At 40.2% G+C, this 26,322-nt stretch overlaps 1 protein-coding gene across 1 annotated transcript in view; it reads right to left on the reverse strand.

Moving 5' to 3' along the window:
• Nucleotides 1–26,322, reverse strand: part of LAMA1 (laminin subunit alpha 1) — a 150,049-nt gene that overhangs the window by 116,240 nt on the left and 7,487 nt on the right. Inside the window, exons 2-3 of the mRNA XM_059704929.1 lie at nucleotides 6,303–6,473; nucleotides 5,612–5,724 (exon numbers count right to left, since the gene is read on the reverse strand). Coding sequence (XP_059560912.1) covers nucleotides 5,612–5,724; nucleotides 6,303–6,473 — 284 coding nt within the window. The remainder of the gene's footprint in view (nucleotides 1–5,611; nucleotides 5,725–6,302; nucleotides 6,474–26,322) is intronic.

The raw sequence follows: 26,322 nt of genomic DNA on the forward strand, positions 1-26,322 counted from the left end.
TGCCAAGCAAATCTACCTTTTAAGCTCTGTTTTGTGGGGCTTTGAGTGGAGGTACTAGCAGGAGGCTGAGATACTAGAGGAGGCAGGGAGGCTGGAGGAGGGAGGCAGGGAGGCAGAGAGGCTGGAGGAGGGAGGCAGGGAGGCAGGGAGGCTGGGAGAGGTATTGCTCCTCTCTGTGTACCTGCTGTTCTGCTGGTGCCCTTCACCCTGGCTATAGCACTTGACTGCAGTCTCCAGCCTCCCAGCACTCCCCATATGAGCCTCCTCATCACCAATCAGAGGTAAAACATTCTCTTCCAAGCCTGTAGGTGTGAATAACCCCAGTCACCTCCCTAAGTTCTCCTCAGCCCTTACTATCTCAGCGCTATCCTGGAACTCCCTTTCCACTTCTCCAACACTATTTAGCCAGTTCCTCACACTAGATATGTTCCTTTAAATACCTGGTATGGTTTCTGCTTCCCTGATTGGACCCTGGCTGATATATAACAGCATGTATCTCATATGCATTAACTTTTTAAAATTGTAGTAAAATACACATAACACAAAAATTACCATTTTAGCCATTTTTAAGTGCACAGTTCAGTGGCATTAAGTAATTCACATTGTTGTGCAACCATCACCACCATCCACCTCCAGAACTTTTTCATCTTCCCAAACTGAAATTCTGCACCCATGAGACAGTAACTCCTCGCCCCTCCTTCCCCATGTGTTGCATGTATCAGAATTTGCTTCCTTCTTAAGGCAGAATAATATCCCATCCTCTGCATATGCCATATTTCGTTTACCCATTCACTCTTGGACACTTGGGCTGCTTCCACCTTTTATCTGTTGTGAATAGTGCTGCTATGAATATAGCTGTGAAATATCTCTTTGAATTCCTGCTTCCGATTTCTTTGAGAATATACCTAGAAGTGGAAATGCCGGGTCACATGGAAATTCTATGTTTACCTTTTGGAAGAATCACCACAGCACTGCATCGTTTTACATTCTTACCAGCAAGGCATGAGGGGCAGCTGCTCTTCATCCTCCCCATCCCTTATTTTCTGTTTTCAGTTTTTTTTACAATAGCCATGTTAGTGAGTGTGCAGTGGTATCTCATTGTGGTTTTAACTTTCATTTCCCTAATGAGTAAAGATGTTGAGTATCTTGTCACCTACCCAGTGTATTAACTTTTAAAGTAGTGTGTCTCAAACTGGAAATCCTTGGGGTCTTTTATCGAGAAGCTTTACCATAAAGTGTACCTAGTAATAGAATTATCAGGGCCTGAAAGAATGTTGGCAATTATACAATTCAAGATGCATCAAATGTGCAAGCTCTCTTTCTCTTGGAAGAATTTCTGTAAAGTTCTAAGTTGTCACAAAAGGTCCCTGGCTCACTCTCATGGTGTAGTGCTAACGAAACTAACACAAGTATGTTAGCTTTACGTTTGTTATTTTTCTTAAAACAAAAATACCACTCATTCAATACCCATAGATTTTCATAAAAGTAAGGTATTACTAAGTATCTAAGTGTTAATTCTAAAATGTTGTGAGTCGATGTAAAAAATGAAGAGTAGGCACTATTTTGAAGAAGTCAATAAATCAAATCATTCCTCTTGTAATATGTTACTAAAGCAAACACTCTGTAGTTAAATCTTATTGCAAACCACACAACATTTATAGACTTTCTGATAACACCACTTTTTATTTTCTTCAGTTTATCTTTTAGGCAGCCAAACATCATACACTGAAGCTAAAAAAATATCATAATTTCAATGGGATGATCAGCCAGAGAATCAAGATCGGGATCCATGTCTTCAGCATAGCCAACACAGAATGAAAGTGACTAATTTGGTCATGAAACCTCAGGAGCTGACATGTTATTAAAGTACATGAACACATTTATAATATGAAGCTGTTATGACTCCTAATTACATTAAAGTCTATAAATTTACTTTAGAAACCTATACTTTAATTGCACATTTTTACAGGAATGTAACAAAGAAGTCAAAAGGCTCATTTATTGATTGTCATCTTTTAATCAGGCTGCAAACAAAAAAGAGGAGGGGAATGTGAAAAAGCATTTATTAGCACCGCAATGATTCACTCAGTGCCTCAACTCTGCCAATGCCTGGGCCTGCAAGAGTGAACCAGGCAACCCTCAAGAAATATTAACTGGGAAAGGAAAGAAAAGAGAGAGAAGAGGAGGAGGAAGAGAAAGAAGACAGCTGTGGCCTCTGCCTGGCTAACGGCTGGTTTGCCAGAGAAACATGCAGATTTGACAACAGGAAAAAGTCATCAGAAAGTGTAGCCATGCTCTAGATTGGAGTGTCAGTGAGACCTGAAAACAAGGGTGTGATGTGGGAGAAAAAGGAGATGACTTTATAAGGGAGAGATAAGGCTGTCAACACCTACACAGGATTCAAATTTTGTCTCATTACAACAGAGACAACCAAGCTGGGGTGCAACTGAACTAGCCATTTAACTGGAATTTCGAGTCTTTAGAGCTGAGTTTAGTTTGTAGGTAATAGAGGGTATAAGGAACAAGTTAACAAAACCATGATGAAACAATCTGACAGACCCAGAACGTGGGCTGTTCTAGCCTAGCCCAGTGATGGCGAACCTTTTGAGCTCGGTATGTCAGCATTTTGCAAAACCCTAACTTAACTCTGGTGCCATGTCACATATAGAATTTTTTTTGATATTTGCAACCATAGTAAAACAGAGATTTATATTTTTGATATTTATTTTATATATTTAAATGCCATTTAACAAAGAAAAATCAACCAAAAAAATGAGTTCGTGTGTCACCTCTGACACGCATGTCATAGGTTCGCCATCACTGGCCTAGCCTGTTTAAAATGTCAGTATAATTTTAAAAACTTGGAGGACAATTCAGATTAGAAGAAATTTAAGAAGCACAACAATCAAATGCAATGCATGCTTCTTACTGGATCCTGGTTTGGAAAAAAAACCACCTATAAAAGACACTGGTGGCTAAATTAGGAAAATTGGGTACAGATGTAAAAATAGTTATTAGCTAATTACTGTTAATTGTGTGAGAGTTGCTAAGGGCATGGTGCCTATTCAGAACAAATGTGTTATTTTTAGAAGATTCAAAAAATACTGTATTGGCACAATGTCACAATGACTGCATTTAACTTGAAAAGTGTTCAGCAAGCTGAAACAAACAAAACAATGTTGAAAAATCCCTGAGCCTCAAGGGAGGGTATATGCATATCACAATAATATGCTTTCTACACAATTAAATATATCCATAATAAAAAGGCTCAATAAATAAATACATCTGAGAAAGTTTTGCTCAAATGTAAACATAATTCACTTTTTTTTAAAAAAAAAAAAATGAAAGCACAGCAGAGATTTTGCATTGTGTAAAAGGTAAAAAAAATCACTGAGCACTAATTATGTTAAACAATCTTAATTTATAAGCTTATCTTAAAACACTAGAAATTACCTAGCAGTTTATAACTGTATGCACAGCTGACCCTTGAACAGCATGGGTTTCAATTCAATAAATTCCTGTAGTGTTTTCCGTTCCTGGTTGGGAATTTGTAGATGCAGAGTGCCCCTAACTCACTCCTGTGTTATTCAAGGGTCAACTGCACATGCCTGTTTTTAAAATATGCCTTAAAGACCTAAAACTGATACCCCTGTGGTGTTTCTTAAGCTGACGCAATTCAACTTAAAGCAAAAGGTTTCCCTTCGGGATGAAGTCAGGCGTGGCATGTTGCAAGACAAAGGACAGTCTAAGACGCATCTGAAGTCAATACATAAAATGTCCAGCGGTTTCTTTGGCCAAACTCATATAACACCGCATTTCTGATGAAAATGGTTACACTTTTTTCCCTTAAAAAAGGAAAATAAATTGAAAAGGTGATGGGAAAATCAAATTCTCCCGCAGAAGCATCCTTCTGACTGAAATAAAAACAAAATCCAGGGTGGCCTGGCCCCAGTGTGGCTCAGTTGTTCCCATGCACCGAGAGGTCACTGGTTCAATTCTGATCAGGTACATGCCTGGGTTGTGGGCGCAATCCTCAATGAGGGGGTGAAAGGAAACAGCTAACCAATGTTTCTCTCTTATCAATGTTTTCTCTGTCTCCTCTCTCTCTCTCTCTCCCACCCTCTCACTTCTTCTCTCTCTCTCTCTAAAGTCAATAAAAATGTATTTTAAAAAACAACAACAAAACAAATTCCATGGCAAAAAAGGAGTTCCTTTATCTATTTTTCTCTAGGTGGGTTTGAAAATATTAAAGCATGACATTAATTCAGGACATATGGCTGAAAAGCATCAGAAATGTTATTTTACTTACATAATACTATCATCCTAAACTTGGAAAAATGTCTCCTGAGCTGTACATGTTGGTCATTACTGTATTTACTGTTATAAGAGATCAAAAGCTCCTTGCACATAAGTATACACAGACTTGCCGTGTCTTCTCCTTAAAATCTTGCACATTTTTAAACTATTACCTATTCAAAGAATTATAATAACTTGTCATTAACTCTCCAAAATTCCTATTACAATCCTACAGTGCACATTTCAACTATTTTTCTCAACTGACATTTTACATGATATTGAAGAGTTCTAACAAGAGAGAATCAAATGGAAATAAATAAGAATATCATGCAATGGCTTTTCTTGAGAACTGAAATCAAATTGTGGCAATAGCTGACATCTCTCTTTTTCATCCTTTGACTCAGATAATTTTTACCCATTTCCAGAAATTTGGGTGCAACCAGGGCCCATACCATATTTTTCTCCATTCTACTGCATGGTCTTGAAGCAAATCCAGAGGATGCAAGTGTGGCCTGAGCCAATTATACCTTGTCTTTCCCAACTCAAGCTGAAGGCTTGCTCACAGAAGTACTGGACAACTCCACCTTACTCATGGCCCTCACAGACAGCATGACAAGGGTGAGGCATGGTCAGGAGGTTTAACAGTATCCTCTTTTGTTTCCAAGCCTTATTTTCTACAGTAACTTGGCACAGTAATAAACTACATATATAAAAGCCTAAACGCCCAAAGAACTGAATGCAGGAGCTGCCTCCTGATGGTCAGTGTGCTCCCACTGCCAACCTCCCATGGTCGGCCAATGTCCCACAGTCCCTTCCCCTGACTGGTCAACCTCCTGCAGTCTCCCCCTCAACCCCCCCAGCCAGCCAACCCCAATCACCCCAATATGGACTAGGCAAGACAGCCCCGATCAGGCCCAATTGCCGGCCAGGCCAAAGGACCCCAACTGTGCATGAATTCGTGCACCAGGCCTCTAGTGGCAAGATAATAAGCGTGAAAGGCAGAAAATACATGGATGTGTCTGTCGTCATCTAGTACACAGTCTGCCATAGGCTCCTAAATGAATGAGGGTGCCCTGCTGACACAGTTTCTAAGAGCATCAAACCCCACTGAAAAAAATTTCACTCATTTTCTCAAAGATTCCTGGGAATGAGAAATGTGACAAGCAATGGTACCATGGACTACTTTTGTATATCCCTTAACTTCACCTTGCAGAAAAACAGTGAGAACAGAACGTAAACATGGTTAGAAATAAGGTAGACTTTCCCAAAGGTCAGCAACTCATAGACATTCTTCAACAGTTTTTGCCTTACCTACCTGTCTTAAGTCCAAAGTGATTGTGATCCAGTGATATTCTCTCCCATTTTGAATACTGGGACTTTGCCACCAGTTATTGGTGCCATCTATCGCATTTGATATTGGATGGCGTTCTGTTAAAAAAAAGAAAAAGAAACTTAATACCCTCTAGATCCATCCATGTTGTCACAAATAGCATGATTTTATTCTTTTTATGGCTGAGTAATATTCCATTGTATATATGTACCACATCATCTTTACCCATTTATCTATCAATGGGCACTTAGGTTGCTTCTAAGTCTTAACTATTGAAAATAATGCTGCAATGAACGTAGGGATACATATGCCTTTTTAAATTAGTGTTCAGGGTTTCTTTGGATAAATACACAAAAATGGAACTTCTGGGTCATATGGTAATTCTATTTATAATTTTTTTAGGAACCTCCATACTACTTTCTATAGTGGCTGAAACTAATATAATATTTCATATCAACTGTAATGAAACAAAATTATAAAAATATAAAAGGAATAAAAACATGCATACCTCTCAGCTTTTGGTTTAAAATTTTTAACTTCTAAACTGTATGCTAGTGGAAATGAATAGCAGTGAAGGTCAACACAATTCTCACGGTTTCCTAATAAAAGTCTTCACAATCATTTCAAAACAAATAGATTCCCACGGGTACTTCCAAGTAGAAGGAGCAACACTTGCCTTTGGGGTTGGCACTGCTGCCATCGCAGATCCGGCACTGGGGGTTCCGCACAGGTCGACCCGGCACGTGCTCCACGAGTTTGCAGAACATCTCAGGCCCCTTCTCACCGCAGGTGGCATTGGTGATGATGTGAGCATTGCTGGCAAGATTGAGAATGGCAGGAAACAGGCCTGAAAGTGAAAATTCACCAACAGGTCAGCCACTTGAAATAGAAAAGGATAGGATTACTTCATCTCACTTTTCAGGTGAATCAGAAAGAGATTGGAAATCTATGTGCTGAGTGAAGGAAGTCTTACACAAAAGCAGTTATATAGTGGTTTCATTTATATGAAATTCTAGGACAAGACAAACTCATCTATGAGAAGAAACTCTGACCAGCAGTGGCAGAGGGTGGGGATTTACTATGAAAGGACACAAGGAAACTTTCTGAGGTAATAAAATCATATGATGCTGTTGTGGAAAATCACAGAATGCATGAGATTTGAGTTGATTGGTATGTCCCACTCTACGTAAATTTTACCTCAATTTTAAAAAATCATAAAAAATGTTGGTGTAAATGCTGAACAGTTTAGGAGTAAAGTGTACTCACTTTGAAATGCACTGAAAAATAAGCTGGATTGATGTGTAGGTAGAGATGGTTACAGGGACAGACAGGTAACAAAGTGGAGTAAAATGCTCATTGTAGACTCTCAGTGGGAAGATAGATGTTCACTGTACAGTTCTTTCTGCTTTTCTGATGCAAATTTTTCATGAAATGTTGTGAAAATAGATTTTAAGAAGTTTCAAATGATCCAGTGCACATACATGCCAATGAGATTCAAACACCTTTCACTTAAAAGAAGGGCATCCATTTCCTACCCATGTTGTTCCAGTCGCCTCTGCTAGCACTTACAAGGTCTCTCCTATCACTACCCAGGATACTTTTCTCTCTCCTCCTCCTTTCTGGCCTGTTTTCTTTGGTGAGCAAAACTTGAGAGCACAAAGATCTATTTTTTCCCAAATTCTCTTCAATTCAGTAGTAATCTTTGCCTTTGTACAGTTCTTTTGTCTACAGTGAATTTTATCTTTAAGCAGCTGGTCCAAATTATTCAGAAAACAATTTTTCGATGACTGTGAGGAAAATAACTCCATTAGGTTCTTTAGAGATTTGACTTTATCTTGGGATGAGAGGATAATAGCAGTGAGATTCTATGAAGACCCAGAAAGCACATGTACAGGATGTTGAAGAGGCTTCTACATGAAAGGGCATCGTGAATGGAGAGAGAGTATTGAAAGGCGGGGGTCTTAGCTAAGTGGGATTTTTCTAATTTACAAGAAGTTGATCTTCAAAGATCACAGAAGATAATCCTTTCTTTATAAAGAATATAGAGTCAATGTTATTTCTGAAATATTTCCAGTGAAATTTTTTAAAAGCACAATCTAATGTTAGTAATATGGAAGCAATTCATGTCTTAGACTTTTATTTTTTTTAGGCACTGCTTAATCTTGTCAATAATCTTTATTATAAATATCTTAATGATTTAATTTATAAAATAAAACGATTATTTTTGTAAGAGTTCCTAAATTTAAAGACTTGCCATCTACCTAAAAAAAAGTAACTTTTTTAAAAGCGGCCCATCTTTATTTTTTTATCTTTTTATATTTTTAATTTAAATTCTTTATTGTTTAAAGTAATACATGAGTCTCCTTTTTCCCTCATTGACCACACCCCAGCCGCTGCCACCCCCAGCACATGCCCTCACCCCCGTCTGTGTCCATTGGTTATGCTCATATGCATGCATACAAGTCCTTTGGTTGATCTCTTAACCCCCACCAGCCCCACCTTCGCTCATAGTTTGGACAGTCTATTCGATGCTTCTATGTCTCTGGTTCTATTTTTGTTCATTGGTGTATGTTGTTCATTATATCCCACAAATGAGTGAAATCGTGATATTTATCTTTCTCTGACTGGCTAAAAAGTAACTTATTAGATAGTCTTTCAAAGACTTTCCATATAAAACAGAGCTACCTATTAGTAGTTCTATCACAGCAGAATGACCCTATTCAAGTCAACAGGCCCTTAGCTTCTCAATAGAAAATAGTAATTGGATATTTGTATGTTAGAGCATTAATTATTAATTTTGGAGCATAACACAGACACATCATATACTATCTTTAATATGTTACATTATATTTTCATTTTTAACTTAAAGTTTTTCACTTTTATCATATTCCTTTAAAGGGATTTATTTTTCAATCAAAAAGGCTTTATGAGGAAACAGATGAATCTTTATCTTTAATTATGCAGTTCCCCACATTAGTATTATTTTTTTTAATTTTGTTTTATTGCTTAAAGTATTACAAAGAGTATTACATATGTCTCCTTTTTTCCCCCCACCTCCTTGACCTCCCCCTGGCCTCCCCTACCCCCCACTGTCTTGTGTCCATTAGTTATGCTTATTAATCCTTACTGAGGACATGCTTAGAGGGAAGGAGGGGGGAGGAGAAAGAGAGAGAGAAAAAGAGAGAGAGAGAAACATCGATGTGAGAGAGAAACATCGACCAGTTGCCTTTTATATGTGCCTGGGGATCGAACCACAATCTGTGTATGTGCCCTGACTGGGAATTGAACAGGCAACCTTTCAGTGCACAGGACAATGCTCAACCAACTGAGCCACTCCAGCTGGGCCCAAATTATTATTTTTATCAACCACTAGTTAGACACTTACACTTAATGGAATGATCTACTTCTTGAAGTGACATGTAATTCTTGGGGGTGATACTTAAATGGCCGAAGGAGCTGATATTTATTGTTTGATACTGAGATAAATATTAATTTTCTCCATTGCTTATGACCATAACCTTCTAGTTATCTGGTTCGAATGTATCTTATGAGTTAACGATTGCAAATACAATATGGTTTTAAACTGTGGTGTCTTTTTTATCCGAATACCTAAGTGATGTTTTCCTGGCTCTGAAGCACATGTATGCATTTAGATTTGCAGTACAATCAACTCTCTCCATTCCCTTCCACAGGCTAGTCAAGCAAGGAAGAGAAACCAAGGTTACCGGTACTGATTTAACAATGCATTTTTCTATCAACAAACACTTCACCAGATAACTTAACAAATGCTCCCACTGTTCTTTATTCTCCCCTCCAGTTGCTCCACATCGAGAGAACTCCCCACTTTCTGCCCAGGGCTTCCTCCCATCCAGGAGACCTTGAGTTACTGGGAGGAGTGGGGGTGAAAGGGGTGGGGCAGTCTTGAGGGCACCCTGCTCACTGTACTCAGGAGTCCATGCTCTGAATCCCTGAGAAAAGGAAGGCCAAATGTGGACATAAAAATAGTATCTCAGTTGTACTAATCAGTATTAGGTAGTTCTTGCCCTAGAAAGGCTGTAAAGAACTCCCATATTCCCTTACCTTGCTGGTATTCTAAGTATGCTTTTTTAAATTAAAAATAAAAGATAAATTCCTTTGTCAGCATGGCTGTGTAAAAAAAGAACTTTAAATAATTAATTTCAAAAATATACCCTGGTTATCTTTCCCTAGAATTAAATAAATCTTTCTTCTCAGATATACTAGTATTTGAATAAAAACTATTTACTAAAATTATTCTTCCTTATATATATTACATTTACTCTTCATAGTTATTATTATTCCTGGTTGCATATGATCACATCTGCTAGAAGATGAAAGAAGGTTAGAAATATGTACTGGAGAAAACATGATTTAAAACGAATTCTTTTAAAAAGTCCCCTAGGTTGCTGAATCATTTCAAAGACAACCGAAATATTTCAATTAAAGGGAAACTATGTGAGCTTCAACTAGGAGGAAGGATGGGAAATCAAAGGGTGAGAAAGGGCACTGGGATCAAGAACCTACCAAGAACAAAAGTTTGATTTTACATGGAAAAATCAAAGGCAGGAGGAGGGCTGTTGCAGGACACACGTGACAAGTTTTACCATTACTTAGCTGTCACTTAATAAATTAGACGACACATTTTTGTTGAGAGACATTATTTACTTTAGTTACTAGTGGTATTACTGGAATACTAATTTGTCTTTTCCCCCCATTCAGAGCACACAATGGAATCACTTTTCTATCCCTGTATTTAACTGGTAGCTAAAGGCTTTATAAGGCCAAACTCCATGGAGCATGAAATAAATTCCTTCTCATTCACCAGTAGCTTAAAAAAAAAAAAATCCTTTCTTCACAGCCTGAACACATTTGGTTTTCTTAAATACATTTCAGGACTACATTAATCTGCTAGAAATTCCTTTATTACTGTTAGATGAAAAATTGCCACAAAGCTGACAAAAATGCTACTACACACAATTACCAAAGATTTCAGCTGAGAGACTTTGATAGTTGAATAATTCATTTTTAGAGGCTTCTGGGTTTTTCCCAGTAGAAAATCTCTTCACCACCTTAAAAGAGAGTATATATAATGCTGACTAGCCCTGAGGCTCAGGGCACCTTCTTTATCAATGTTTCTGAAATGATTCAGGGCCAATGGCTCAGGGCCTTCACGATGTATTTGTGTGCAAGAGAAGCGAAAGTTTTTTCTAATGAGTTTTTTTTCTATTTTGAAAAAAAAAAAACAATGCAAGTTCTACAAAACGCTATTTGCCTAATCCATATCATTTGATGTTATGGGGTAAAAATGATTTGCAATTCTTAGTTAAAGGATGTGTGGTGATATTTCAGATCATTTTTTCTCAGCATGAAATTAAAGATTATGAATATTTTATAAGATTGAATGATAAAAGTGGCTTCTGGTGTCAGGAGTTTTTGTTCTAAAAAACAGTCAAAGCTACTTGTTCAATCCATGAAGATATTTTAAAAAATAGGAATTTAAAGTTTCTTAATTGAGAAACTTGTGACTTTTAAAAACATTCAAATTCTTTTTCCCCCCATAATTATAACTTTCACTTCCCTAATCTCACCCACTTATCATGTAAATATCTATAAATTGATTAGGGAAGACTGCAATTACAAATAAACTATCCTGTTTCCAGAACTCTCTTTGAAATATGGTATCACCTTATTGAACAACAAAAGCAGGACCTCAAACAGCTACAAATGGCATTAGTTAGTGAGAAATCCTAGAAACATTTAATACTCTTCCAGAATATAACATCAAAGTATTCTAAAAATATAGTTTAGATATTCTAATGACATAAATTTCTAATAGTTAAGGTATTCTAATAATATTTCAGGTATTCTAATGACATAAATTTTTAAAGGATGCGTGAATTCACATTTAGTAACACATTCATATGTCGTAAAAAGCAGGTGAGAGCGTTGTATTAAGATCAATAAATTTTTTGCCCAGACGGTGTGGCTCAGGGGTTGAGCATCAACCTATAAACCAGGAGGTTATGATTCAATTCCGGGTCTGGGCACATGCCTGGGGTGCGGGCTCAATCCCCAGTAGGGGGTGTACAGGAGGCAGCTGATCAATGATATATCTCTCACCCTTCCTCTCTGAAATAAAGATACTTTAAAAACATGAACTCTTAAAAGAAAAGTTCAATACATTTTTAATGAAAGCTCTTAGGTGTATAGCACTATGCCAGGCATCTCCCTGGAACACCAAGATGAAGAAGCTGGGCTATTCCTACCTCAAGACTCTATAAGCAGGAGGGAAAGACAGACATCTATAAATATATTCTGATAAGTATAATATTAAAAATGCAGCAATACTTAAAATAGATTCGAGGAGAGAATCTAGAATATGAAATTCAGCTGGGCATAACCCAGGCAGGAGTATGAGGGCATGTGCCCAGGCAAGAGCAGGTCTAAAATCCTTATATGGTGCCTCATTGCTCTCCAAATGGATTTCAGTTTCCTTCCTCTGCACCTTTCATATATCCGTTCATTCCCTACTCATCCTTCAAGCTAAGCCCAGGTCTTCCCTGAACTCCAGGCTAATACAATGTTCTTCTTTTGTCCGGCCTTACATCAGCATGCCCTCTCCCTGCACTTACCATTTACACAGAGATCATTAATTTGCTGATCAGTCTCCCCCCAGTTCTTCTCCTCTCACTATCCTTCTCCAAAAAATATAAACAACTCTCTATTAATACATGAGTTCCTTCAGGGCAGAATCCTGTTCTGTTTGCTCTAGGCCAGCCTCTGGCCCTGTGAATGTCCTATATCTGGGACCTGAATGAAAAAATGAGTAAATGAATGAAATGTTCTCTCGTAGTCTTGGATTACCAACAAGTGCACAAAGCAGGAGCCTAAATCTAGATTGTCATCCTGGTTCCACCACTAACCAACAATATGTCTGGCCAGTCAACCTCTCAGAGCCTCTATTTCCTCAATTATTTTTTTAAAATATATTTTATTGATTTTTTTTATAGAGAGGAAGGGAGAGGGATAGAGAGTTAGAAACATTGATGAGAGAGAAACATCAATCAGCTGCCTCCTGCACACCTCCCACTGGGGATGTGCCCGCAACCAAGGTACATGCCCCTGACCAGAATCGAACCTGGGACCCTTCAGTCCGCAGGCCGACGCTCCATCCACTGAGCCAAACTGGCCAGGGCATATTTCCTCAATTATTAAATGAGTGCCTCTATGAACCTATTTTTCCTCAGATACTATGATTCTAGAATTTTACTTCTCTTTCTCACTATTTGGAAAGTAATTTAAGAATAGCTTTTTTTCCATTTTATGAAAGTACAGAATGGCAAAGAGAGTTAATCTTCTTGGATAAAATAACCAAATAGAAACATAAAGTAGCATTATTTTCTTTGCTTATTTGAAATTCCCTCTTCAGGACATCCACCTGATGAGGAGCAGAAGAGAAACAACTGATGTTTCATACAACCTTGATCCCAAGCTGAAGGACCCTCAGAGGCTGGCTGTGCTTCCCATCTAAGCTTATGGCAATAGCCCTTTCTGGATTCTTGCTTACTTCTCAGTGATAAAACAAAACAAAACACAGTTAGCCCCAAATGGAGTTGCTCCTATTAAATCCCATGTCACCAAACCAAAACTTAATTACAGTTTCTAGCTCTCCCAGAAATGGAATCCTAAACCGGTCATGCAGGAATTGCCTGATCAGCACTAGTCAGGTAATCTGCGGGTAGACCGTTGCCATCCTCTAAAAGGAAAGCAATCTTGCAATAACCAACCTGTCTTTTTGCCCAGTATAACTTCCTTGTTCCCGCTCTCTTTTGCCTATAAAAACCCTTTCATTTCACACAGCTCATCCAAGCTTATTTCTATTAGATTGAATGCTGCCTAATTCATGAATCACTGAATAAAACCAATAAGATCTTTAAAATTTTGAATTTTGTTTTTCAACACGTGTGTGTGTGTGTGTGTGTGTGTGTGTGTGTGTGTGATGGAATTCTTTCAAAAACAGTTAAGTTCTATTTCCTATGGCATATTTAATATCTAGCCTGTCCAGCCTTAAAATAGAAATGTCCATTATTCCAATCAGGTGTTTTATATGAACTCTGTTAGAATCATTAGTGCCTATGGAACCAGGTGGTGTTGGGTAAGTAGTGGGAACAATGGCTTTTGAGTCAGACAGCCCCCTAGTTTGAATCCCAGGTCTACCACTTGCCATCTAAGGGGCTTAACTGTCACTCTCCTTATTTATACACTGAGAAACATAGTGCCTGGGGATTTTTGTGAGCATTAAATGAAATGATCTGCGTAAAAAGCTTAGTACAGTATCTAAAGAGCTCAATAAAGAATTGCTATTATTATTTTCATATTATCAGTGGCGATCACTAATACAAATTTTCTCAAATATAATTAGACTTTTATGGTTATATTTCATGCATTTGTATCTCTGTCCTTGTGGTTAAATTTTGGATGAAGTAGTTGGTTTGCATATAAGGGCCACCGAGTAAGGAAAGTATCTACCTTTAAATGCAAGGAACACACTCAGCCGGTGATGTGCATCATGAAAGAGGCATGGAGGAGACAGAATGCAGGCTCCCCTCACGCTCACTCCGGGGACGAACCGCAAGAAGGCTGAGCAGAACTGCTAGATCTTCTCACATAAGTCACCCTTCCCAACCTCCTTCCCAGCCTCTTTCTCTTTTTTTTTTTAACTTATTACTCTGTCTATAGTTGCCTTTGAAACACTCTGTATGTTGTTGAATCCCTGTAAGTTAATTGCACATTTGTCAATCACAATCTTCTTTCATTATTCTGCAAGCTGACAAATGAAGGCATCTCTGAGAAGGTGACACTGGAAGAGTTACCTCAAAAGTGACAAGGAGATAGCTGTGCATGGGTAGCACTCTATTTTAATATATTTGAATTTCTTTATAATATATTTTTATGCATTTAAAAACATGCTGTGAATAGGTCTGTGAGCTCTGCCAAAGAGCACCAAAAGGTCAAGAACGCTGGTAGGGAAAGTGCTTTGGTTAACCGTTAAGGTTTCCTTTCCCCACCTCTTCTAGGAACTTAGTTCCAGGAGGTCCCTGGCCTTTGGATGCAGGTAGATTGTGAAGGTGATTGAGAGGGACTCAGGCCAATCTAAGAGTTCATGTCCTGCTCAGGTGAGCTCCCAAGTAACCTGACCAGGTGGGCCTGGAGCAGCAGCTGCCTCCAGCTCAGCAGAACTAAATGAAAAATGAGTCCTCCATATCACCCAGGTGGCCTGAACCAGAACTTTCCTGATACCTTTAACCTCTCCCTCTTAGGAAACAAAATCACTATCATGAAATGTAAGTTATCATTTGGTTTCTTGCATTTGGCATTCGAACATATTTTAGGGACACATTCCCTCTAAATGCCGAGGATGGTGGGCACTTATAAAAGGAGAGAAGGGTACAGGCAGGGGAGGGTTTAAATGGAAATTCCTTATAATAGTGCATCTCCAACCCCAATATATTCAGGAGTCCACTAACAAGCTGTAGCAAAATTTATCCTAACTCAAACTTTTTTTTTTACAGAAAACAATACAAATATAACTGTGCATTCTGAAGTTGATGTATTTGAAACATAAGCATAAATAAAACTGTTTTCCTACTTTAGAGAGAGGGTGTCTGGTGAAATGGTTGGGCTGATAAGGGGATAGTAATATCAACCTCGAACAGATTTTTGTGGAGAGCGGCTACAGCGTTTGGACAGTTTCAAGCCTTGGACTAATGAGAGGGCACAATCCTCTCATGGCCACGTGCAAGTCCCAGCTTGGAGGGCAAAGCCCTCCCAGCACAGTTATAGCCAAAGGCTATGGTTGTAAGCTTGACCTTATGGTCCGAACCTGTAGCCCCACGTGGCTAAGTGATATAGGCTGCGGGAGGTGCAGCAAGTAAACAAAGCTTGATCAGGTTCATATAATTGAGTAGATTTGAAACCCTCGAGAACATTGTAACCACACCCTTACTTTGCCTCATGAAATCTGACTATAAAATATAGGCTCAGCTTGCAGGCCCTGGCACTGTCTCTCCATCAGAGAGGGCAGCGTCCCACCTAGTGCCCAGCTTTCTTCTCTTGTCTGTCTTTCCTAATCCTCCACCGCTCCCTCTCAGACTCACCCAGGGCCGAGCCCAACGTGAGGCTGAGTTGGGGACTTGGGGCTGGCTAGGCACAGATTTTTGGCTTAGAATTGGCAGAAGTCAAGCTTGATCTGACATGGCAACTAATTTCACCTCATTATACACTCATTGTAATACATTAGCATACTAAACACACACCCTGAGCAACCATGATCTGAAAAGAAACCCATATAAGGACCCAAAATGGCCAAACAGAGCTCTTTGGAGAGGTCTCTACCCTTTTTCTCCCCCTCCCCTCAATAAAGCCTGAATATTCCTCCCCCTTGTTGAATGCCCTGTCCTTTGATTAAATGGGCTTCAATGAAAGAAATAAATCCCAAGAAAGAGAGACTGTTCTGTTGGTGGAGTAACCCACTCTCTGTCTCACTGTTTCACTAATAAATTCCCTTTCATTTTAAGCTCTACGCTGGCTCCTTTTGGAATTCTATCCTGCACAAAGCCAAGAACCACAATGTGTCAGTGACCTTCGGGTCCCCAAACCCTGGGAACACCTGCATCACTTTTACTTCTGATTGATCAGCAATTGATAGCAACTTCTTACAACAAGTGGTTCCTTACTCCTCTGCTCCTTTCCCATGAGAAACCTAAGCCAAATACTTTGTCATAACAAGAGTACAATATTTAAAAAAATTCTACTTCATGTAACATAATAAATTAAAAACCATTTTAATCACTGCTAAATGAACTTGTTTTGTATATCAAATACCGGTATTCTCAGAGTGTTTAAATAACAAAACATCAAAGCTAATGTTGAAATACATGGAAGTCTTGCTTGTTTATTATGAAACAAACAGGGCTTTCATTGCCAGTGAGGATGATCCAAATGTTACCAGATAGTTATTTTATTTCTCAAATAAAGAAAAATCTAACACTTGGGAGGGTTTTAAGTGAGGGTAGCTTGAGTCTCCTGCAGACATGGAGCTAGCTCTTCAGCCCCACAGAAGCACTAACTAGAGAATGGCTGCTCTCATCCCCTCCCTCCCACCCGCCACAAAAGCAAGTACTCAGTTTCTGGACTAAACCAACTTAATCATTGACGGCTGTTAGTAAAAGAAAAGCCTTCTAGAGATTCCAAGGCCCTTTCCAGCACATGAGAAGGGGGTGGGGGGAGGGGGGCCGAGGGAGAGAGAGAGGGAGAGAAAGAAAGACCCTCACACAAACAGTGAGGAAAAGTCGATCCAAATTCCTGCGAGTTTGACCTTTAACACGGTTGATTTTATTTTTCTCACATGGGAAAACGCAGAGAAGATTAGTCTCCGAAAAACCAGAGGGGTTGGTGAGTGAAAGACCTTAGCAGGGCTTTGCTAGACTTCCATTTCCATAGCACGGGCTCATGGTGTCCTTGACAAAGACCGAGTTTTCACTGTGAGATAAAGACGCCTATGAGCCAGCAAGGCACAAGCGCTGTCTGTAGAGAACAGGGCCTTATCAGGGTTCACCTGCTCCTCCCACAAAGGCTTCTTTAAGACTTGTATCCCATGACACTGCAGCTTTCAATTCAGCATAGAAGTTCTGTTGCAGAAAAAAATACAATTCATTCATCATGAAGTGTTCTCTTTTGTTGCCCAAAAATTTAAATTGTTATTGGAGAGTAATGATTTAAATGATTCTACCTGATCGAAATCATAATTGCACACAGACTGCCGGGAGCCGGTTCATCCTTGCTGTTTCAAGGGACCTGGCATATATGGCATACTTTTCTTAATATGTTTGCTCACCTTCTTGGCACTGTGTTTTAACCAAAGTCACCTCTCCGAGAAAGGTTGAATCCCCAGGTAGGGATTTTCCCCTGAAGTTAGGGAGGGAATAAAACCCCTCAACTAAGTGCCAGGCGGGTAATTAATCCCTTTAACTACGAACAATCATGCTTAAACTACATAATCTTTTCTCCCTGGAATGGAGATAAGAAACGCCCTAACCTTTGTAATAGAGATTGATAGGATTGAATCAACTGGTATAAATACAGTTGTAACAAGACAGAAACACACAGAACTCAGAATCTAGAGACAGCAAGAAACAGAACTCAGAACTCAGAACTTAGAACAGAATCAAGAAGACAGAACTCAGAACACAGAACTAAGGACACAGGGCTTGGAAGACAGGACCAAGAGAGACAGAGCCTAGGCACAGAACCTACACAGAACGTTCTCTAGAGACAGAAGAACTTCGCTGGCGAGAGCATGCCGGAGGATCCTGGACAGGGACTGGCCTCGGAGCCTGGAGGCAGAGCCTGGCGAGAGAGCATGGCAGGGATCCTGGACTGAACCTGACTGCGGAGATTGGCAAGAGAACCTGACCAGGACCTGGCCACAGAACCTGGCTGGAGATCCGAAGCAGAACCTCTCTGGAGATCGAGACCATTCCTTCTTCACCGACTCCGTCCACACCTTTGGGGACCCCTGGACCTGCTGGGGTTGGGCCCCGGCAACAGACAAACCACAAAAGCAGCTTAAAGTTCGCATGTATTTTTAAATGTTATATCCTTCCCAAGTCCCTACAGGAGTGAACTCCTCTTAAAGGCAAGTCCAAAAGCAAGGACAGCCTTGACACTGAATATCACCAGCCCTGCTGAGTTATGATGAAGTTTCATGACATTTTATCATGTATAACATTTGTACTGTTTATATCATAGTTGAAATACCTAAAGACATCAATTCAACATGTTCATCAGCCCAAACACTTCCAAAGACCATCAATTTTTCCACAAAAAATAAGGTCTCAGTTATTTCTTCACCTTTCCTCTGCCCCTCTGTGTTCTACTGTATGGATTGTACTTGCTTATGCTTTGAAACATTGGCATCCTCGTTTAGGAATAGGCCCAGGGCTGCTTCGTAAGTGTGTGTGACCAGTAGTCACCCTTGGTTGAATGCTCTGCTGAAACCATCTTGGAATTGTTCATAATTTAAACAAGGGGCCCCACATTTTCATTGTGCACCAGCTCTTCAAATTACGTGGCCGGCCCTGGAAGTGCCTAGTGGAAGCTTCAACGGAGGATGATCCTCACAAGTGTCCGAGAACCTCTGATAAAATCATTTTGCATTCGAGATGGTGTCACTACCTCAACCTGAACTCCAGTACAATGACCCCGATCCACCAACTACAGCTTCTGTTATTCTACTGCATATCTGAAGGGACATTTTACAGACAAATAACTCATTTGAGCTATCTTTCACCTTGCAGACCAACAGTAGTCACATATATTTAAGAACTAAACACTTCCATCAAAAGTACAGAGTTAAATTATTCTATATAATAAAAGAGAAACATGTAAATTGACCGTCCCTTTGCTACGCTCACCAGCCAATCAGGGTGAATACACAAATTAATCTGACAAAGATGGTGGGTTAATTTACATACACAGATGCCAGGCAGAGAGCAGAAGAGGGAGAGCCAGCAGCTTGGGGGGCCATGGCTCCCGCGGTCACTCTCAGCACAGGGAGCACCAGGAATTCTGGGAATAGTAGTTCTGATGGCAGCCCTAGGACCAGAAGTGGAAGCCCAGAATGTGGGGAGAACCAGGAATGCTGGGAATCATATTTCTGGTGGCAGACGGATCTCCTAGACCAGTGGTTCTCAACCTTCCTAATGCCTTGACCCTTTAATACAGTTCCTCATGTTGTGGTGACCCCCAATTTCATTATTACAAATTGAACATAATTAAAGCATAGTGATTAATCACAAAAACAATATGTAATTATATATGTGTTTTCCGATGGTCTTAGGCAACCCCTGTGAAAGGGTTGTTCGACCCCCAAAGGGGTCGCGACCCACAGGTTGAGAACCACTGTCCTAGACACGAGAGCAAAGTGAGCCTGGAGCAAGTTACTGTTTCAGTGGGGGATGGAAGGAAAGCAAAGATGAATGACATAAGTAAAATCAGAGTGTCTAGGAAAAATAAAGGGAAGATATCCTAAAACTTTCAGGAAGTCTCTACCAATGAAGCAAAGAAAAAAAATGCCTCTATTATTCTGTGAGCAACAAACCAAACTGGGTTGGGGGTCTCAGACAATTCATTCATATGATTGCAAAGACAGACAGAAACTCCTGGATTGGAGAGGGCTCCCCTGAGGGCTCCCAGATTAGAGAGGTTACAGGTCGGGCTGAGGGACCCCTCCCACACCCACTCCCTGTGCACAAATCTTCATGCATCGGGCCCCTAGTCTTGGTATAATTCTCACTGGGGTAAATAATACTGTATAAATAATATTGAGTTCCAGTACCCTTGGTGTTTATTTTCTAAAATTTGGCTTCCTCTTTATATAGATACATACATTAAATATAATAGCTTTCCCATTGTTTAAAAAAAGCTGTTACTATGTCAAGGACGTTTATAAGACTTGTATTCACTGTCTCCAGCTCCTTGCCTCACATTTACTCTTCATTCAACTTCAGTTGGAATTCTGATCCTTTAAGTCAATAAATTGCCCTTTTCAAGGCCTCCATTAACTTCCATTTTGTCAAACCCAACATTCAGTTTACTTTCAGTTTACTTGATCTCACTGTAGCTTTTGTCAAAAATGACCTTTCTCTCTTTCTTAAACACTATCTTCTTTTGGCCTCCATCAGACTACAGATCCCCAGGTTTTCCTTCTGTCACACAACTTGTGAGTCTCCGCTAATTCTGTGATAGGCAATTAGGCAGACATAGCAGAGCAGAGATGATGGGCCAGGTACAGAAGGTCACAGGGCAGAAAGCCCTGGATACCTAGCAAGGGGCAAAACTGAGAAAACAAAGACCTGGCCCCACGGTAACCTTTCCTTCCCTAACATATCGATGGTCATGCAGTTTGGACCCTCTGATCCTCATATCACTGGTCATGCAGTGTAGACCCTGTGACCTTTCCTCCCTAGAGATAACCTAGGCCTCCATTCTAGTTAAGCTTCAGGCCCAGAAAAGCAGCAAACCCAGGTGGGTGATGCCAGGACCAGCTATAATGACTAATTACCACTGCCCTGATGCTGACCAATCAGCAAAGACCAGGACCCTGAAAGAGCAGATCTGGAAAGCTGATGAATAATCTATTGAAATCTTTCTCTGGGACCTCCCCTAAGATTCCCACCTGCAAGAGAAAAATAAAAACCCTCTGGATGAAGGACACAGTAGGCACTGAACCATTCCCTTCCCCCTTTCCTTCCCCCACAGGTGGGCATCTCCTAAATTCACAGGGTCCCAGGAGACTTGTAACCAGGGGAGCAATGGGCAGTGGCAGCTCGTTCTGGGCTCACCCCCTGAACCTGTCTCCAAGGCCCCTATTTCTCTGACTTCCCAGTGAGCCAAAGCAGCCCAGCCTAGGGTTTCCTGTTGCTTCTCTATGCTAAGCCCTTCCTTGTTTCACTGTCCTGAGGGTGCTTTTTCTATGGCCAATAAAAACTCATACTTGCTTTGCTGCACTTTGTCTCTTGACTGAAATCTTTCCTTCAAGAAGACAAGAACTGAGGTCTCGTCGTCTCACCGGTAACAGCCACCCTAGAGGTCTCCACCTGAACTGATTTTCTTGGAAAGGAAATCATTCCCCAAACATGTGCATCCTCTTGGGGAAAGTGGAAAGAAGAGTGCTTTCCCAAAAAGATACCTCCCCAAACAAGAGAAACAACATAACATATATTGGGTGGAGGGCAGACACTTGGGTTTCCCACCCCATGTACCCAACACTTCCTTCTTTAATAATAATATTGTTTAATATTAGTAACCCTAATTTAGGTAATGATATAAAAAGACATCCTATGTGTGGTTTGTGGAGTTAGTGGAATCTCAACAGTGGCCAAAGTAAAACGAGCACAAGTGTAATAAGGATATATGCAAGACCTTCTACTTTCCCCCCAAACCCTCCTGCAAGCACAGCATAGTCTTGGCAAAGGTAGAAAAGACATTACAGTTCCTGGTGATAGAGATACACAATATGAGGACATGTTATGAAAAATATCAACATGATCTAAGGTTGAATTAATAATGCCATACTATTAAAGACAGAGGAAGATGACCCTTAGCAGTCACAAATGTAATAACTATGACCTAACTATGCACATATATTAGAATGTCATTCTATACACAAGCTTTCAAAGAGGAAGTACTTCTCAAATTTTATATACAGAAGTCACCTGGAGATCTCATTAAAATGCAGATTCTGATTCTGTAGGTCTGGGGGAGGGGGGCTGAGATGCTTCATGGCTGAGCATCTTCCTGGGGTGGCTGCTTGAAGTCCAAGAGATTAAATGATCTCTTGGCTTTTTGTACAGTTCTAACACTCTAGAGTTGGCCAATTCAGCCAAAACTTGGCACAAAGATCATCAGACTGGTTAGTGAGGTCATGCTTACTCCAGCAACTTTCTGTCACTATTTAACCAGAACTCCAGACTTCCCATCCTGCACTCAATTCTTGGAGAGCTTTGACAACTATTTTTAGAGGGAATGAGGTGCTTCAGTTAAAACAAAGGTTTGGCTTACTGTAAGGAGGAAAGAACCTTCAGTGGCTCCAAAATTAAAGACACAACATACAAACAAGGTCAACTGAGCATCCAATAGGGAAATCTATTAAAGCCAACCAGTGCATTGATTTTTCAGCCCTGTTCCCCTTAAATGATGCTGCCACTGCCTGGTTCATTCATATTGAAAACAATGCTTTTGAAGACGTGGTGAAATGGTTATAACATAATGTTAAAATTTAAACGGAGGGCATTTACATAGCACTAGCTAATTTCTGACAGAGGGCCGCCCATTTAAGCCCCAGTCCTGCTGGTTCCTGTAATTCCGACCAGTCTGATGTGGCAGAGGATGAGGCTCCTCCAGGTGTCTATTCACAGAGGGACTGCAGGGTTGGCTTTGCACAAGGTGGGGAGAGGTTGGTCTGAGAGGACAGCAGGACATCTGTTCCCTGGATGCCTCAGGACCTTGCATTTGAGCTTCCAGATTCTAGGTCTAGGTGACAGATGGAGAGAGAGGCGTTTTCAAGAGAGCCTCTGAGAGCAAAAGCAGGGCCATTCATAGAAGGTGGGGCTATCTCCCCATTCTGATGAAGAAAACAGCTGATAGAGATGAGGAGGGTCAAGGAAACACCACTCATCACCACAGCAGTACCCTTCAGACTCTCTCTCTCTCTCTCCTCTTCTTTCCTTTCTTTATCTCATTAAAATAAGAGTTTTAATATTACTTCCCTTTTATTTTCTAAGTTCTTCCTTATAACATATTTTTATTATGATACCAGGTATATAGGCAGAGAACATGTACTTTATTTCCACATGTTAGTAATAAAGAAATCAGAACCCAGGCCAGACCGCAATAATAGGTTGCTCTCAAATAAACCACATTTACATACATCTTCTGTAACATATTTTCTTTGAGAAAAAGACACTAAAAAACCAAATGTCCTTCCTTTACTACACACTCCACTGGGGTTCACATACAGGTTTCCCATTTTGAGAAAACTGCAAATCTCTGATATGTTGTCGAACAGTGAGGTCTTTCAGTTTAAATTCTAAGGTGCGCCTTCCATACTTACTGTGTTTCTTCCTTCTCAGTTAGCGCCTCAGCACCGACTCCTACCTGCTGTTTTCTCCAGACACATGGCTTTCACCCTGAAAAAGCTGGCAAGTTTAGGGGCCTACTTTGTGCAAAGCAGAATGTCAGCCCTTCTTGCAACATCTGGGACTGCACTCCCAAACTTCCAATACAGCACCTGTTTGGATGCAGGGACTTCAAATCTCCAGAGTTCTTCACTACAGTGTGATGACAATTACTCACTGAGGACATAAACAGCTTTGACTCAAGATGAACATCCATTTACACATAAACAGTAACTAGTACAGTATCTGAAATTAAAAGACTTCAATATAAAGACCGGTATCACCCGTGTGTGTGTGTGTGTTACTCTTCTTAAAGTACCCTTAAGCAACTAGCATTAAAATAGATGCTGCACCTTCCAAAGGTAGTCGGCTGTATTCCAGTCAGGAAGACTGCCATAGTCCAGAGGCACCCACAACTATGTTCTGGTATTTGTCTCCATAAACATTAGGACTTTATTACTTAACAAGTGGAATATCAGAAATGGATTATTAGTAAAATTGGTGAATTGTTAATGACATGATGAATAATAGAAGTGGATTCTCATTAGAGAAATTCAAGTAGTCAAGATTTCTATATACATTAAAATATTTCAGAGGGACTTCTGGCAATGGCAGGATAAAGAGGTTGAAAACCCTCCCCCAATATGAATAATTATATAACTGAACAAAATTTTCAAAAACAACCATTTCAGCCCTCGCTGGTTTGGCTCAGTGAATAGAGCGTCAACCTGTGGACTGAAGGGTCCCGGGTTCAATTCTGGTGAAGGGCACATGCCCAGGCTGTGAGCTCAATCCCCAGTGGGGGGCATGCAGGAGGCAGCTGATCAATAACTGTCTCTCATCATTGATATGTTCCTCTCTCTCTCTCTCTCTCTCTCTCTCTCTCTCTCTCTCTCTCTCTCTCCCTCTCCCTCTCCCTCTCCCTCTCCCTTCCTCTCTGAAATCAATAAAAATATATATTAAAAAAAAACAAAACACCATTTCAGGACTCTAAATCAAGTGAAAACTAACGGTAAATCAGGAAACTTTTCTCTATGAAAATCTGCCAGGGTTTCAGATACAACCACTAGAAGAGATCAGCCCTCTGCCCAGGGCTGTCCATGTTCACCAAGCTCATCAGCATTATTACCAGGGTGAGGCCAATGTGAAACCAGCAATTTCTCTGCTGGAGACCCAAAAGCTGACTTGATTTGGAGCAGAGAGTGGAAACACATGGCCAGCCATGTTGTTGTAAAAGTCATAAACTTAGTAGAAAATGAATGGGGAAAGCTCCCAGCTCTAGGAGCTTGAGGTTGAGGCCCCAACAGAAGCAAGCTATAGACAGCTGGGCCAGCCACACACTTCACAGGGAGATCCTGGAAACAGGAATTCCAAAGAAGGGCTAGATCCACTCTCCATGCATTCCAGGGTTTTTATTGAGAAAGAAGAAAACCTTAAGAAAAAATTTAACAAAATAAATTCAAGACCAATATTCTGAAAACTATAAAACATTTCTGAGAGAAATTAAAGAATATGAATGAAGAGATCTTTCTTATTCATAGGTAGGGACACTCAACATTGTTAGGCAGCAATTCTCCCAAAACTAATCTAAGGATTCAATCTAATTCCTATCAAAATCCCAGTTGGCTTTTTTTGTAGAAACTGACAAGCTGACACTAATAAAAATGCAAAGGACCGACAGCTGTCAAATTAATTTAGAAAAGGTCCACAACACTGAATGGCTTATATTACCTATTTCAAAACTTCTGTAAAAAGCCAAATGAACCCAGACAGTGGGGTATTAGCATAAGAACAACATATGGATTGATGAAACAAAACAGAGAATCCAGAAATATGCACTTACATGTATGGCCAACTGATGTTTGACAAAATGCCTAGGCAATTTTGTCTAGTTTGATTACCGGGATTCTTCCTTGTTCTCAGTCCTCAATTACTATCTGGGTGTCCCACCAAGGTCCCTCAGGCTTCTGGAGCTGGAACCCTGTCCTTTCCCTGCCCATACTCCCCAGATTATCACTCTGCTTAGTGACTTCCCTAATCCCAACTGCCTGTCCCTCTGGATCTCAAAATAATGACCACTGGATTCACCTGGGCATGGATGTTATTAAAATCCGATGGGCAGCCCAGAGAGCGACCTTCCTATTAACTGTGCTTGCTCTCCTAGAGCACACTGAAGAGCTAGTTACGTCGGTGAGCTCTGAGTTCATGAGAGAAAGGGAGCAAACAAAATATAGATGGCAACTTCCACCACTGTGACTTTAATCCAACTACTCCTTCTTTGACTATTTCTTATGGAGAACATTTTTTCAATATATGCACTGTTGGGCCCTAGTTGGTTTGGCTCAGTGGATAGAGCGTCCACCCATGATAGGAGGTAGCCAATCGATAATTCTCTCTCATCATTGATGTTTCTATCTCTCTCCCTCTTCCTTCCTCTCTGAAATCAATAAAAATATATTTTAAAAAACATATATGCACTTTTGGTTCTGTGAACTTCAAAAGCAAGTCCACCAAGAATGTCAACAACTTCCCCAGAATCATAGTGAGGATGGCAGCTGAATGTACATCCCTGACTCAGAAGGAATGAGTGAATAAATGAATGAGCAAACACAGGAAAAATAATTAGAAAAACTGAATAGAAATGACAATCGCACAAGAAAATATTTCCTACCCCAAGAAGGTATGCAATATTTAAAATGCCAACTCCCTTAAAGAAAAGCAATGCGAGGGGAGTTTAGATTTTACAAAGGTAGTGTTTGGGTGAAGGGGTCAGAGGTACAAACTTCCAGTTCTAAAATAAGTAAGTCTGGGAGGTGCACTATACAGTGGTGACTATAGTTAATACTGTATTTCATATGTGAAAGTTGCTAAGAGAGATATTAAGAGTCTTCATTGCAAGGAAAAAGGTTTGCAACTGTATGTTGATGAATATTAACTAGA

The sequence above is a fragment of the Myotis daubentonii genome, chromosome 8, assembly GCF_963259705.1.
Source record: "Myotis daubentonii chromosome 8, mMyoDau2.1, whole genome shotgun sequence".
Lineage (NCBI taxonomy): Eukaryota > Metazoa > Chordata > Mammalia > Chiroptera > Vespertilionidae > Myotis > Myotis daubentonii.